Here is a 15,537-nt window from a genome sequence, read left to right as displayed (position 1 = left end):
ACACAAGGTCTTAAAAATCAGGCACACTAACCATTCAGAGGCTTGATTTTCCAGAGTTTCCCTTTGATGTGATATGTTTTGTGAAGGCAAATGAATGACATCAGTCAGTGCCTTGCGCAGACAACCACCTCTTGCTGCGCTGCACCAAATTATTTTTCCCTGTCAGTCTTAATCAGTTCATTGCCTTAATCTACCATCCAGCTTATTCTTTGGAAAATGAAACGGTCAGGATCAATAATCTCTAGCACTTTTACCAGTGTTAATTTTGCTTCCGTACAAATGAACTCTGGCAGGTCCTCTGGATCTTGGAAGGCACTAAGGATTTGTCATAATCGAAGAATCTGTAAAATTCATCGGGCTGTAGCTCATATTCAGTTTGTAACTCTGAAAATGACTTCAAATGGCTGTGACTGAGCACAAACCGAAGTCTACCTATCCCAATAATGTCCCATCCGGAGAATCATTCAAGAATGGCTTCACCATGACGCCTTGCGGATATTCATAGAGGAGTCTCCCTCTTAAGCCAGCCAATCCAACCAGTCATCAATGACGCACAGAAACTACGAAGTATCATCTGCGTAGCTGTGATAAGGCCCACCAGGCACCATCATACTACAGAACATGCTTAGAGTTGGTGCCACCAAATGACCAGGGTTCAATTCGGATCACAGGGTCATCCACCTGCTCAGTCAGTCATGTAACAAGATTAAACTTTCGGCTCTATAGTCTACTTATCCATTGGTCGTTTGTCATCCCTCAACGCCCCACCACATATCAATTAACAAAATTTACCTATAAGAGTCCAATGGCCCAAAGGAAGGAGAGCAACTGTACAGTGAATTGATGGAAAAAGTTCCACGGGATCAAAAATTATTAATTTTGAAGATTATAAAATTAAGCAAGGAACTTAAAATGTGTTTATTTTAACAGAGTGGGGAGTTATTTACATTTTGGTCTCCACCCAATCTAAATGAAAGATCTCAAAGTAGAAACAATTAGGAGAATTGCAACACCAGGAGTTACTTGAAAGATGAGATTCACTTACTCATTGCCATCTATTTCCAAAGGAATAGCTTGTAATACGACCTCTGGGCCCATGCTTTCCACAGCAGCACCCACAGCCTGGTCCAGCTCACCAGTGTAAGGGAAATGTGAAGAATTTCGCAGATCTGCTAAAGTCTGCAGGCACTACAAAGAAAAATCGGGCAGATTAGTACATTTTAGGGCTAATAGGAAATACTAGATCACAAATGAAGGCTACCTGAAATGGAATAAAGTATTCGTTAGATGTGATCAATTTCCTCACCAGGAATCAGGAAAGAAACTGGGAACAAGTTGAAGCTGAAATTCAAAACTGCCAAAAGAGTAAAGAAAAATGTTGCTTACCTGCAACAGCACTTTTTCAGCTTATATTCATTGTAGGGCATAATACTGCCATCTAGTGGTTGTGCTTAGATAGTGTAACTATTCTTGTGGCAAATCAATCAAAATCAATCAAAATGGGCAAAGAGGAAAGGTTATATGATGAAACCTATAAAGGTTGACATATCAAATCATCTTCAGATTGCATTTTACCTGCAGTGTAGTACATGGGAATGCATGCTTATGTACATGTATAAAAGTTCAACCCGTCTTTCCTGCGGAAGGAAGGATAGATCGATGGATCACTTTAATCTACGTAACCTGCACACATTTTCTATAGATGCAAAGCCCATGCATAGACTTAATAGCAGTATTCTTCCCCCTTCATGCAGGGGAGGGTGCTATGTTGGACTAATAGAAAGGTGGTTCCTTTTCTAATACCCCCAGTAAGTTCCCTAGTAAGTGGCACCGCTGGTACCTGGGGCTGGGAGACTAAAAAGGGTCCCCGAGGGCTGCAGCATGTATTGTGCCCACCCTAAGGGACCCCTCACCACACTCAGGCGTACTGCAATTGCCTTAGAGGTGCCCCCTGAAAACATACCGACCTTTAGTGTCCAGGCTGACTGGTGTAGACAAGCCCGCCACGACAGACAGGTTTCTGACCCAGCAGGTGAGAGCCCACGCTCTCGGAGGGCAGAAATAATGCCTGATCCGGCCGGAGGTGTCGCCACCTCCTCCATACAGGATGGCTAAGTAATCAGCATATCACGGCAGGAGGCTTTAAATGCCTCTATCGCCTTTGAAATACAACCCCGGCTTCCCCCAGATTTGGGGGATGCCACCCCCAGCCCTGTGGCCTATTTGGCACCAGGACAGGCGGGAAAATTAGCTAGTCTGGAAACGTGTTCTCTATCAAGCAAGTTTAAAGCCTAAGGTGGGCTACCTGATGTGAACGCAAAAACTAGAATTCTACCATCTTGGTTTTGATGGAATTAGGCTCACTGGGTCAGGGTCAGGCGCACTCCCCACAGGAAGTGGTCACACAGAGGGTGTAGTCGCCCTAAAGGTAGGTAGCCCATTAGCTAATACCAGTCACTCCCCTTATAACCCCTAAATTGAGTATATAGGTGGCAACCCCGATGCCACGAACGCATTCAACGGATCAAGAAGAAGAGGACAAAGCAGAGCCATGAGAAATCAATAACTGAACACTGCTGTGGACTTTTGACACCAAACCCTGCCTGCCTGCACCAGTCTCTACAATCGAGACCAAGTGGATCATCCTGCAGCTGAGACTCTACAAAGAATCCCAGTAGACTGCCAGCCCATTTTCAAATTGCCAGCAATCTCCCTTGGAGTACAGGAGCTACTCCCCTACACTCTGCAGACACCAAAGAATCAGAGTCTGGTTCCCTGTGTTGCCGCTACAGATGCAGCACCCCTCCCCCCCCCCACCCCCCCACCCAGGAACCGGTATCTTTACTCCCGAAGATCAGATCTGTCCCCCCACCAAGTGTGAGGACACCAGTACTGATTGGAGCTTCACAGCACCAATGCCCAGGACACCGGGCCCCTTGCAGCAACCAAGGCCTGTTTAGGTCCAGTCAGAACACTAACAGCACTGAGACTGAGCAGCCGTCAAGGGTCGTTAACACCGCAGAGACCCACTTCCATAGTGGCCCAGCTATCCTGATTTATGCACCTTCAGCCAGCGAGACAGACAACCGCAAGGGTCGTTAACATACAGAGCCCAGCTGACCTATTGACTCTGCTCCCGAGTGCCCAGGTTTCCGAGAACCGGCTGTGGTCCCTTGCTCCCAAGATCCTTGTGACCCAAGCTCCCAGTTGGGAGCTCCTGGACTGGTCACCAAGTTCCCCCTACAGCCTGCTTTTAGGTGACCCCCTGCCCTTCTCTCCAGCGGCGTAGCGCAAAGCTATTAACCGAACCAGCACCTCTGCACCCGGAACCTCCAGGGCCAGTAACGAGTAACTGCTGGTGGTACTTTGGACCTTGGCCCCCTACAGCCCCAAGTCCAGAAGGAGAGCACCCAGAAACAGACCATAAATAACTGCAGGCAACATATGACTTTTTCTCCCATAGGAAAGCATTGCTTCGTGAAGATGCATTTGAGTGACTATTTTACTTACATGTAAAAATCGATATTAAAAAAAAAAAAGTAGTTACTTGATAAAGGTTTTGGAATCAAAATTGACATGAAAATATGAATAATTTTTCTAAATTGATCTCGGATTTATTCTTGAGAGTGTGTCTTATTTATTGCCTCTAAGTACAACAAATGTTTAGCACTACGCTTTGATAAGCCTAAACTGCTCACCCACACTACCACAAAAGAGAACATTTAGTGTAATCATTTTTGGCTCTGTAAACCCATAAGGATTGCCGAGACTTTCTGCACAGTGTACTTCGTTTTAGTACACCATATAGAGAGCCAGCTTCCTACAGTGGTAACGTGTGAACTCTTCCCAGATAAAGTTTGAGACACATTCATTCAGGCATTAATATGCGAGGCAGAGCACAATGACTGTGACTTGGCTTGAATAAGGAGCATGTTCCAGAATATTTATAGTCCTAAAAGCATTTAGTGTGTTCACTTAGTCACATGTCAATCACGGAAGGAAGTCAGTTCCTCTGTTGTGGCAAGAAGTACTAGATGTCACTGTTTGCCTACTATATTGGTCGCTGGAAGATCTATTTTTCAGATTGTAATGCCCTCACACATTGTGCGGATGGTGTAAAAGGCCTCTGTAGGCTACTCCTCTACCTTCTATGTTTGCTTTTTTAAAATAATATCACTGTACTGGTTTTACAAACTTTATACCGCACCTAGGTAAGGGTTAATTTCACTAAACCTAGTGGTGTACCTTCCCCACGATTGTGGACGTTAGGGTTTATATAGCTCTGTTGAACATTGTCTTTGACGGTGTCTCTTGATGTCGCTCTTTTATGTCCTCCCTGGTTTCTGTCTTCCTCTATACAGGTGGAGACACTACAGGTTCCCGAACAGGGACCTGACATTCATCTATTAAATATCCTCATAATCTGGGTTGACATTCGATGGTGTTCCCCTACGGGGGTCCTTCACCTCTATATTTTTGGTCCTGAAGAAGTGTTGCTCGATACTGGAGCTTCTATGACACGAAACATGTCGACCACATACACCTACTAGCTACTTTGGTACCTTAAGACCTTTTGGTAGCACCACTGTTTTTACTTAGTCCCAGTCCAATTTTTTTAATTAAAACATTCGTAGGTCTGGTGCCTATTTTAAAACCACCTAGTCACCTGAATACACACCACGATTCACTCACTTTTTGCCCACATGCACTCTTCACATACGGCGATCTCAGATCAAAAGAACTCCGCTAAAGATGCCACCAGGCCAGTCAGACATTGCAGCGCCGGTCTGACGAGGAGTGCCCTAACAGGTGTGTGAGGACATTACGATCTGAAAAATAGATCTTCCAGCAACCAATACAGTAGGCAGACAGTGACATCTAGTACTTCTTGCCACATTAGAGGAACTGACTTCCTTCCATGATTGAGATGTACACATATAGGAGCATAGGAACAGGACCTCTTTAAATCTTTAAATATTTAGCTCTTATGTACCCCCCCATTGATTACACACTTAGTCACATGGCCAGGTCACAAACATCTAAGAGGAAAGGTGTCGGGCTGAGATCAGTATCCAAGGTTATTCTTACATTTTAGGACTTTGTTTCAATGAGAATACGCTCTCAAGAATGTGGGAACAGGATGGCGTATGTGTAGCTTCTTGAGAAAACAGGAGGGGAAGAACCTAAGAGTAGAATTTCATTGAGACTCGTTTAATTTAGGGTAGGTTTCTTCATCTGTGGTTATATTGGTTTGAGGAGATCTGAGATTGTGAGAACTTGTCTTGTTTGTCTCATTTATGTTTAGGTGGGAGGCGTACACGTACATGTGTGCAGGACTCATGCAGTAATGTACAGGAATAATGTGCCTTGGGGAGGTAAGAGAAGGAAGAAAAGTCTCATCTCTGTTGCAATTGCACGAAATGAATCAGACTCTCTAGGAATAGTGGTTTTAGGTCTTCAGAGAAGAAGTGCGCAGGAGGTGTAAGAGAATGTTGTGAACTATAAACGCTGGCTAGAGACCAAAAAGTGAGAGAGGGCATTGTTGAAAGCGATGGACATGCTGTACTATAATCGAAGAAAGGTATTTTCAGTAATATGGAGCCGGTTAGCATCAGTCAAGGAGACAGCGGGCCTTGTGTGGGTTGGAAGTAAGCTGAAGCACTTTTTAAAGACAATTAGAATTTCCAGTAAGGCCTGCAATTGAATGGCTATTGTCAATTCAAGTTGCTGGATTTATTGTGATCTGTTCACTGGCTGACGCAACGGACACAATGGACTCCAGAGTCTTTTCTGGGTACAAGAGGCAGCAGTTTTCTCTAGGGGATGTTCTATTAGAACCATACATTTATTTGGCACTCAAGATTTTTTATACTCTCTACGTTAAGAAGGCGGCTATGTTTTCAGTTTCTGATTTCAGAGGATGTTCGCGGCTGGGTTCATAAAACTTTGCAGTAATTTAATTAACGGGGGGCAGTATGTGGCTTCTAGCAGGTTAATGGAAAACTAATAATTTTGACAGCAAAGAAAGGTGTCGGTTAGCATATGACAGCCTTGTTAAAGGAAATGTTCCAACAGGAGCAAGGAAAGCATAAGTCTCACCAAATCTCCTGACTACTGTCAAATACATGGATTCTTATTCACAGAAATACAGTCCCATAATTGGCAAAATAGTCTGACCAGGCATTTCACTCCGTCAATTAATGTTACAAGTGAATTGGTCTGCACTCAAAGCTTTGTTGCAAGTGATTGGATTAATGAGTTAAGTCTCTCCTTGTTCTAAGGTCTAATGCACAATACTTCAGTGCGGCCCTTTGCAGAGGTAAAGGCAATGTGACCCAGTAATAATCAACAGTCTGCTCAGAGGAAGTGCGCCACTGCAACAGCACATATTTAGAATAAGGAAGGATGAAAAAGAAAGTGCTCAGTATTCAAGCGGAGCATTAGTGGTATTTTACCTTCTTCATGACTGGATGGCCTTGCTTCCCAGCAACCTCGAAAAACGACCCCAGTACCTGAAGTACGAAAGCCCAGGAGGCATGGAATTTGTATGTCAAGCCTTCTTCAACAGCTCTGCAACACAGAAAATAGATGCAGAATGAGTATGACTTTTGAAATGGTACATACAAATGTGAACAAATCAAAGCCAATTAAATTCAAATGGGAATACGTAATCGTAATATAGAAAATCAGGATTGTGGGCATTCGAGACTAAAGCCTGCATCACACATTAAGATGAGATTGCCTTCCAAAACAAAAGTAGGATGCAACACACAACATTGTATTCTTTCATAGCTGCTCAACAGGATTATTGGTTTAAAAGATAGAGCCCAATAATCTGTAGCACACCTTTTAAGTGATACACAGACTCTCTCCAAGAATGGCACTGCTTCAAGGAGGTGCTTATGACAGACCCACAAGAGTCCAATGCCCTAGGAGATGGCGCGTTTGCCACAAGTTCCTAAGAGCATAGAGAAAATACTGAACAATTTGAACAACACTGAGAACTTGAAAAGAGGAGTCAAAGGGACTGACTAATGCAAAAGGAAGGACTCCAAATATTGGCTATCCACAATATACCTCTTCTTGAAGTCGCCACAATGATATTCATGCAGTCACTCTCGTTAGTGACAATGTACAATAGCCAGCTCGTGAAAAGAATTTGATTTGCAACCTCCCCCACTTACATGATGTAACATAGCTCATACACATCTGACAAAGTAACCAAGCAGTGGTATGTTTGACACTAGTCAAAATAGAGCATGTAAAGTAATGTGGAGAGTACAATACTGAAACTAATGCAGGTAAAATGTAAATCTTGCAGCTTCTTGACTCTTAAATAGGACACAATTGTAACTAACAAACAACTTCAGAACGTTATAGAGGAAGGTCTGTAAAAAGCAAAAAGAACAAAGAACACGTGACTTGAAACATGTTCTGTTCATGGCACCAAAAAAGGGGAAATTACCAACCCCATGCTTCCCCTAAACACAAGTGTTTTTCACCTGAACATTTTGCAGATATAAAAAGCAGGTCCAGATTTTGGATTCGAGGAGAATACACCAATCTCAGCAATGTAAGGTGCAACGCATTCCTTTAACAGGACCTGCAGATTAAACAAGGTAAAAACAATTATGCCAAGTACTCAAACAAGAGGGGCACACAGTGCTGCCAGTTAAATTTCCGATTTGCAGCTAACGTTCATCAGTTTACATAGAATTAGTTTTACTTGATGACAATCCTGTTACCCAGGTGTGTAAAAAAACTATTCTCACAACAAATCAGCAGTTCAAAAGAGGGTGAAAGTGAATAAATGTCCTCTAAGAAGCTCTCTTGAGGCTTGAGGCTAGGCACACATCCGACCCATCTTATGGCCTCACATAAGGTTAAATCATACAAGATTAAATCTGATCACATTTGTATAGCACTGTAAAATTGGTTCTCTCAAAATGGGGGCATAAAAATATCATAGGTTCAGCATATTTAATTTATTGTACAAACAGATCGACTTCACCCACAGAAGAGAGCAATTAAACAGTTCCAACATTTCCTAAACACCCTCTAAACACCATTGAAAACGCTCTCTGAGCCGAGCAGAGAAAACACCTAGTTGCTCTGGCAGTTTTCAGACCACGGACCATGAATTGTATTAATTATAAATGACTCCCTGGGAGAGAGTTTACTTAGATACAATCTTCCCATCAATGTTAAGAACACTTATAAGGAAATGCCTTTTTTATGGTCACCCTCAGGTTTTTAGTCTGACCCCCTATTGATCGTTTTATTTTCTGTAAAGGACTTCTTCAAAAGTGATCTGTATTTATTTTCAATAATTTGACTAAAATGTTAGTACCTTCAAAGCCTTTGCAGAGGCAGACACGACCTGGGTGTGGGGCGAAAGGAAGCAGTTCACAGCAGAAGTAAAAAGACGAGGCAGGTGCCCCAGGCACATGTCACTCTGCAAACTTGATGAGAAAAAAAAATGTTAAAATGGGTCCAGTTTAATTTCAAACATGTTATTTAGGCAGTATTGTACTACTGTCAGAAATACCTGCCAGACATGCACATCTTTGGCACTATTCATTCTACTTAACAGAGTGAATATGCTACTTACCAGTATGCATCTGTTCTTGGCATGTAGGGCTGCTGACATTCATATCTGTGCATAGATCGCCGCCTAGTGTTGGGACCGGATGTTTGCACGTTGTTGTCCTGGAAGAGTCTTCGAAGTATCCTGGGATAGGTGACTCCTCCCCTGGACTACAGTGCGCATGGGCATCCTCTCCATCCTCAGATTGTTTTTCGCCATTGTGGCAGTGATGGAGTAGATACAGAAAGTGATGACCATGCTTACAGTAATTCTGAGAGCTGCAGCTGCTACAGGCGCCGGGGAGGAGGGAGGGCGATATGAATGTCAGCAGCCCTACATGCCAAGAACAGATGCATACTGGTAAGTAGCATATTCAGTTCGAGGCATGTGGGCTGCTGAATTCATATCTGTGCATAGAATACATAGCAGTACCTCCTATTAGCGGCGGCTACCAGTGCCAGCTGCAGCGGTCTGAAAAAGAGTTTTGAGAACAGCCTGTCCTACAGCTGCCTGCTGTTTTGATTGCACACCTACACAATAGTGTTTGGTAAATGTGTGTGTAGTGGACCAGGTGGCTGCTCTACATATATCATGTAAAGGAATGTTTCCCAGGAAAGCCATGGAGGCCCCTAACTTACGTGTTGAGTGGGCTCGTGGGGGAATCGTTAAAGTGCGTTTAGCTTTTTGATAGCAAATTTGAATACATTTAACGATCCATCTGGCTATACCTGCTTTGGAGATAGCGTTACCTTTGTGTTGTGGGGCAAAGGCAACGAAAAGTTGTTTAGTCTTCCTAAAGACCTTAGTCCTGTCGATATAGTACATGAGGGCTCTCTTCACATCTAGTGTATGGAGTGCTCTTTCTGCGACAGTTTGTGGGTTTTGAAAGAAAACAGGCAGTTCAATAGTTTGATTCATGTGGAACTGCGATATCACCTTGGGCATGAATTTGGGGTTGGTACGTAGTACGACCCTGTTGGCGTGAACCTGTATAAATGGCTCTTGAACGGTTAGTGCCTGGAGTTCACTAACTCTCCTCAAAGAAGTGATTGCTACTAGGAAAGCTACTTTCCAGGTGAGGAATTGAATCTCGCATGAGTGTAGAGGTTCGAAGGGTGGACCCATCAGGCGTGTGAGGACCAAGTTGAGGTTCCACATTGGAGCTGGTGGGTGGCTTGGAGGAATTACTCGTTTGAGTCCTTCCAAGAATGCTTTGATGGCCGGAACTCTGAATAAAGAGAGGATAGGCTGATATTGCGGTCAAATGGACACGTATTGAGGTGTATGCCAGATTGCATCGGTATAGGTGTAAGAGGTAACAAATTATGTTTTGGATGGATGCGTCTAGCGGGTTAACGTCATTATTATTGCAATAAATGACGAATCTTTTCCATTTGGCTGCATAGCAAGCTCTGGTAGTGGGTCTCCTAGCCTCCTTAATGATGTCCATACAGTCAGGTGGCAGGTTTAGGTAGCCAAACTCTAGGACTTCAGGAGCCAGATTGCCAGGTTCAGCTGTTGCGGATCTGGGTGCTGAATCTCTCCATGGTTCTGCGTCAAATGCGCGGGTTTGATCCGCAGCCTTTGATGCGGCACCACGGAAAGTTCGAGAAAGGTGGTGTACCATGGCTGGCGTGCCCACGTTGGAGCAACCAGGACGAGTGTCAGTGAGTGTTGTCTGAGTTTGCGAGCCACCAGCGGTATCAACGGCGCTGGGGAAAAGCGTACGCAAATCTGCCGGGCCAGTTCATCCATATCGCATTGCCCTGCGACTGCGGATGTGGGAACCTGGCGGCAAAGCTTTGGCATTTTGCGTTTTCGCTTGTGGCGAATAGGTCTATCTCTGGATGACCCCACTGCTGGAAGTACGGTTGGAGTACTGATGGGTGTAACTCCCACTCGTGCATCTGGTGGCCGTGTCTGCTGAGCAGATCCGCCATCTGGTTGTCCTTGCCGGGGAGGTGTTCCGCCATGAGGAACATGTTCCTCTGAATGGCCCACTTCCACATGCTCTGAGCCAGATGAGACAACTGTGGAGAGTGTGTTCCTCCCTGCTTCTGTATGTAGTACATGGCGGTCATGTTGTCCGTCCGGATCAAAACGACTTTGTTGCACAAGTGTACTTTGAATGCTTTCATAGCCAGGAAGATTGCCATCAGTTCTAGAAGGTTGATGTGCATCTTCTTTTGTTGTGTTGTCCATAGTCCCTGCACTGTGTAATTGAGTACATGAGCTCCCCATCCCTGGAGAGACGCGTCCGCTGTCAGTATTATCTGTGGAACAGGCTCTTGGAACGGTCGGCCCTTGCAAAGGTTTTGTGGATTCCACCAATGCAGAGAGTTGTATGCTCGACCGCTCACCAACACTAGGTCTTTTAGTTGTCCTTGAGCCTGATTCCATTGACGTGCTAAGCACTCCTGAAGCGGGCACATATGTAGTCTCGCGTGTGGGACGATGAAAATGCAGGAGGCCATCATGCCTATCAACTGCATGAACACTCGCGCGGGAAGGGAGTGTTGGGGTTTGAACTTGGAAATCAGCATTTACATGCTGTTGATTCTCACTAAATTCGGCTGAGCTGTGGCCGTCAGAGTGTCTATGGTCGCACCTAGGTACTGTTGTACGTGTGCGGGTTGGAGATGGGATTTTGGGTAATTTAGTAAGAACCCCAGACTGTGAAGAAGGTGAATGGTGCGGGACATGTGGCTGGCACATTGCTGGGCTGACTTTGCCTGAACAAGCCAGTCGTCCAGGTAGGGGTAGACATGAATGTGTTGCCTCCGTAAATGTGCGGCCACAGTAGCTAGGCACTTTGTGAAAACTCTGGGCGCTGTTGTCACGCCGAAGGGAAGAACCTTGAATTGGTAGTGCTGCCCTTGAATAGTGAACCTGAGATATTTCCTGTGTGATGGGTGAATGGGTATGTGGAAATACGCATCTTTGAGGTCTAGCGTGGCTAGGAAGTCTCCCTGTTTGAGCAGTGGTAGGACTTGTTGCAGGGTGAGCATGTGGAAATGCTCCGAGAGAACGTAGCGGTTGAGGGGTCTCAGGTCTAGTATAGGTCTGAGTGACCCGTCCTTTTTCGGTATTAAAAAGTACAGGGATACACCCCCGTACCTTGCTCGTGGACGGGTACGACCTCTATTGCGCCTTTTTGTAGCATACTTAGCACTTCCTGCTGTAATAGCGTTAAGTGCTCTGAGGACATAGGACGGTGTTTTGGAGGTATTGTGGGCGGAGTTGAGGTTAATTCTAGGCAGTAACCGTGTTTGATAATATCTTTGACCCACCTGTCCGTGGTGATGGAGTTCCACGTGGACAGGAACCTTTGTAGCCTTCCCCCGACAGGTGTTATGTGGTCGGGAGGAAGGGAGAGGGCGTCACCGTTTGTTCTTGGGGGAGGACCTGGTGTTGCCGTATCCGCGTCCTCTGCCCTTTGTGCTTGAGCCACGATATCCACCCCGGGTGTTTTTATCGTAGGAAGTTTGTGTGTTTCCCTTGTTGTAGGTTTGCTGTGACCCCTGTCCTCTACCTGCTCCTCTATTTCCGGCGCGACGAAAGGAGCCGCTCCGAAAGGTCTGCGTTTGGAGAGCCCCCATGGACTTTGCAGTGTCTGTGTCCTTTTTTATTTTTTCTAGGGTGGTGTCAACCTCTGGCCCGAATAAGTAGTCGGGGTTGACCGGCTGGTTGAGGATGTTATTTTGCACCTCAGGTTTGAATCCGGAGATTCGTAACCAGGCGTGTCGTCGTAACATGACGCTAGTGTTTATGGCTCTGGCAGCTGTATCTGCGGCATCCAGTGCACACTTAATGGATGCGTTCGTGAGGAGTTGGCCCTCCCTGATGAGGATCTCTGCTCCCTCTTTGTATTGGTCAGGGATATGTTGGAGTAATGTTTCTAATGTGTCATAATGTGCACGATCGTAGCGAGCTAGGAGCGCCCGAGTATTGGCAATACGCCATATGTTAGCTGCTTGGGCTGCAACCCGTTTGCCGGAGGTCTCTAGCACCTTGGACTCCTTGTCCGGGGGAGGAGCATCCCCTGTCGTCTGCGAGTGCGCCCGTTTGCGAGCATTCGCGACTACTATGGAATCCAGAGACAACTAGCCTCTAATGTAGGTAGGGTCCCCAGGCGCCGACCTATATTTCTTGTCGATCCTGGGGTTTATTACTCTTGCCCTGGTGGGTTCTTTGAAAATGTCCTTTGCTGGTTTGAGGACACCTTTCAACATGGGTAGAGTTTTGATATTCCTTTCTGAGGATGCGAAAGTATCCATGAGAAAATCGTCCTCGATGTTGTCAGAGTGGAGTTGCACACCATGATTGGCCGCAGCACGTTCAATGAGGGCGTTGAATGCGGCAGTGTCCTCTGTGGGAGACGTTTTTGCGCCATATAGCTGCGTGTCCTGTGTATCCATAGGTGCACCCGGGTCTACAGGGTCATCCCAAGCTTGGTCAGGGTCCTGTTGGCCTTCAGGGTCCATCTCTCCGGGGTAGGGGACGTGGTCACCCATGTAGTCCTCCAAAACGTCGGTTTCGGAGTGTTTCGGAGAGAAGGACTGTGGATCTTGGTAAGAGGTATGGAGAGGTTCGTAAAGAACTGGTTCCGAATCCACTGGCAGCTTTTTCTTTAGCGGGATCCGGTAGGAGTCCAAAGCTGGCTCGGAAGTTATTCTCCTCTTGTGGAGCATCATTCTGCCGGTGTCGGCATCGATGATGTGTGATGGTGACGTCTCCGCAGGAGAGCGTTCGGCAGGTGTGATCCTGGTGTGGGTGACACGTGTTCTGATTTCGAACAGTTTTGGGGCCGTGGATGGTGGCAGGCCAAAAGTGATGTTGGCCGGCGCCGGAGAAGCCTTTTGAGCTTTTTTCGTCTCGGAGCCGGACGTGTCCTGGAGGGCTGCCTTGTCTTTGATGCGTTGCAAGGACGCTGCAACTTGCCGCACCTGGAGCGCCGACGGTTCTTTGGCGCCGACCGGTTCTGTAGAGGCAGGCGTGGACTTATTCGGCGCCACTGGGTCATAGAGTCGAGGAGAGGTAGTAGCTGTCGACGGCGTCGATGATTGTGTTTTTGGTGCTGCTTTCGAAGCGGTGTGAGACGCAGCAGCCATTTTGACCTTTGTGGCCGGAGCCGATTGTTTCGGTGCCGGGAGCCGAGGCGGTTTGGCGGTACCGATGGTCTTTTTCCGTGTGTCGGCGCCGACGTCGGCTGCTGCAAGCTCGGCACCGAAGTCCCGTATGGTGCGGTCGGTGCCGACGGGTTTGGCTGGCGTCGAAGGTGTGGTGGGCTTCGATCCGACCAGTGTCACTTTCAGTTTCGGTTTCTGTTGAACCAATACGGCTTTCGGTTTCGGTTTCGATGAAGGGAAACCAGTCGTTTTGGGTAGTAATGGCTGCCGCTGAATGTCCGAGGCCGGGCCAGAGGGCGGGGCCAAAGAACTGCGGGATAGGTCTTGGGTAAGGCCCGAAGGCGATCCCTCGACCGGAGCCATAGACTGACGCACTGGGATATCCTCAGTCTGTACGGGTAGGCCTTGCTCGTCACCGGAGCTACTCTCTTCGGCCCCTAAGGCCTCATCGTAGTCTCCTACATCGGTGTCTGCTTCGTCTCTGTGAAAGAGTCGTTCTTCGATGTCTTCCGATCCGGAGTCGTGTTCGGAAGCGGGGCTGGAGGGTAGGTTCTCCACGTCTTCGACATCTTCGTCCTCGGCGCTGAAGATGTTGGTCGGGGCCGGTGCCGCTTGCTGCGCTTCAAGTCTCGCTGCTCGTCGATTCCGGAGAGTCTTCTTGGATCGGAATCGGGCACAGGCCATACATGTGGACTCGTCGTGATCCGGTGAAAGGCATTTGTTGCACACCGGGTGGACGTCGACATGGGGATATTTCGCATTGCATACAGGACACCGCTTGAATGGTGTCCTCGATTCCATCGTCGATGTCGGGTCGATGGTCGGGTATGATGCGAAAAAGTTGTTCTTGAAGTTAGTAAACTAACAAATAACTATCGATACCGCTCGGGAACAGTACCGACGCGAACTAAAGGCCTTTTGGCCTGTAAAAAGTTTTTCCTAACTTGAGTCAAGATAAGCACATCCGAACCCAATGGCGGAAAATAATCTGAGGATGGAGAGGATGCCCATGCGCACTGTAGTCCAGGGGAGGAGTCACCTATCCCAGGATACTTCGAAGACTCTTCCAGGACAACAACGTGCAAACATCCGGACCCAACACTAGGCGGCGATCTATGCACAGATATGAATTCAGCAGCCCACATGCCTCGAACCATATGATTTGTTTTAATAAATAGCTGAGATTCAATGAAGTAGGTAATAGAATTCAATGCACCTTTCATATGTACATACAAAGCAGCACGTATCCCAACTTGCAAGGTGGTGCAAATCTGGTGAAAAGGAAAGCCTGTAACATTGTACAAAGTATAACATGGCCAAACACAGTAAAAGGTCACCAATAAGTTGGTACAGAAAAATAACAACTGTATGGACTTACATGGATGCAAGGCTAACGTGTGATGCACTGGAAAGTACTGAACCAGGCTTAAGGGTAGAACCCAACAACACGCACCTCAGGAAACTTAAACGGGCTTCTTCACACTGGTCGTTGAAAACAATTACAGCCCCTTTGGTAGAGAGTGAGATTTAGCAACTAGGACCATGCTCCACATGGAACATGTGAGCAGAATAGTGCTCTGAAGTGGTCTTGTGGTGATGTGGAGAGCTATATAAAACTCAAATAAATATATAATGCACTCAAAGAAACAGATCTAAAGCCATTGGAGTATAAACTTTAAGAATACAAATAAACAAAGAATGTTTCCCTGGAATAGAACCCTTTGTTTTTTGTTGCCTTCTTTTAGCAGGACGCCACCAAATAAATGCTATATTACATTACTTCTGCAGGGTCAACACAATTATTTACAATCAAAGAATTAA

The 15,537-nt window shown here is 46.3% G+C and overlaps 1 protein-coding gene across 1 annotated transcript in view; it reads right to left on the bottom strand.

Moving 5' to 3' along the window:
* The window catches only part of RRP12 (ribosomal RNA processing 12 homolog), a 362,034-nt gene that overhangs the window by 201,284 nt on the left and 145,213 nt on the right, over positions 1-15,537 (bottom strand). Inside the window, exons 11-14 of the mRNA XM_085606394.1 lie at positions 8,351-8,462; positions 7,503-7,603; positions 6,456-6,570; positions 1,046-1,188 (exon numbers count right to left, since the gene is read on the bottom strand). Of these exons, the coding sequence (XP_085462520.1) occupies positions 1,046-1,188; positions 6,456-6,570; positions 7,503-7,603; positions 8,351-8,462 (471 nt within the window). The remainder of the gene's footprint in view (positions 1-1,045; positions 1,189-6,455; positions 6,571-7,502; positions 7,604-8,350; positions 8,463-15,537) is intronic.

The sequence above is a fragment of the Triturus cristatus genome, chromosome 1_2 (genome assembly GCF_964204655.1).
Source record: "Triturus cristatus chromosome 1_2, aTriCri1.1, whole genome shotgun sequence".
NCBI classification, from domain to species: domain Eukaryota; kingdom Metazoa; phylum Chordata; class Amphibia; order Caudata; family Salamandridae; genus Triturus; species Triturus cristatus.
This window is presented reverse-complemented; position numbering and strand designations above follow the sequence as displayed.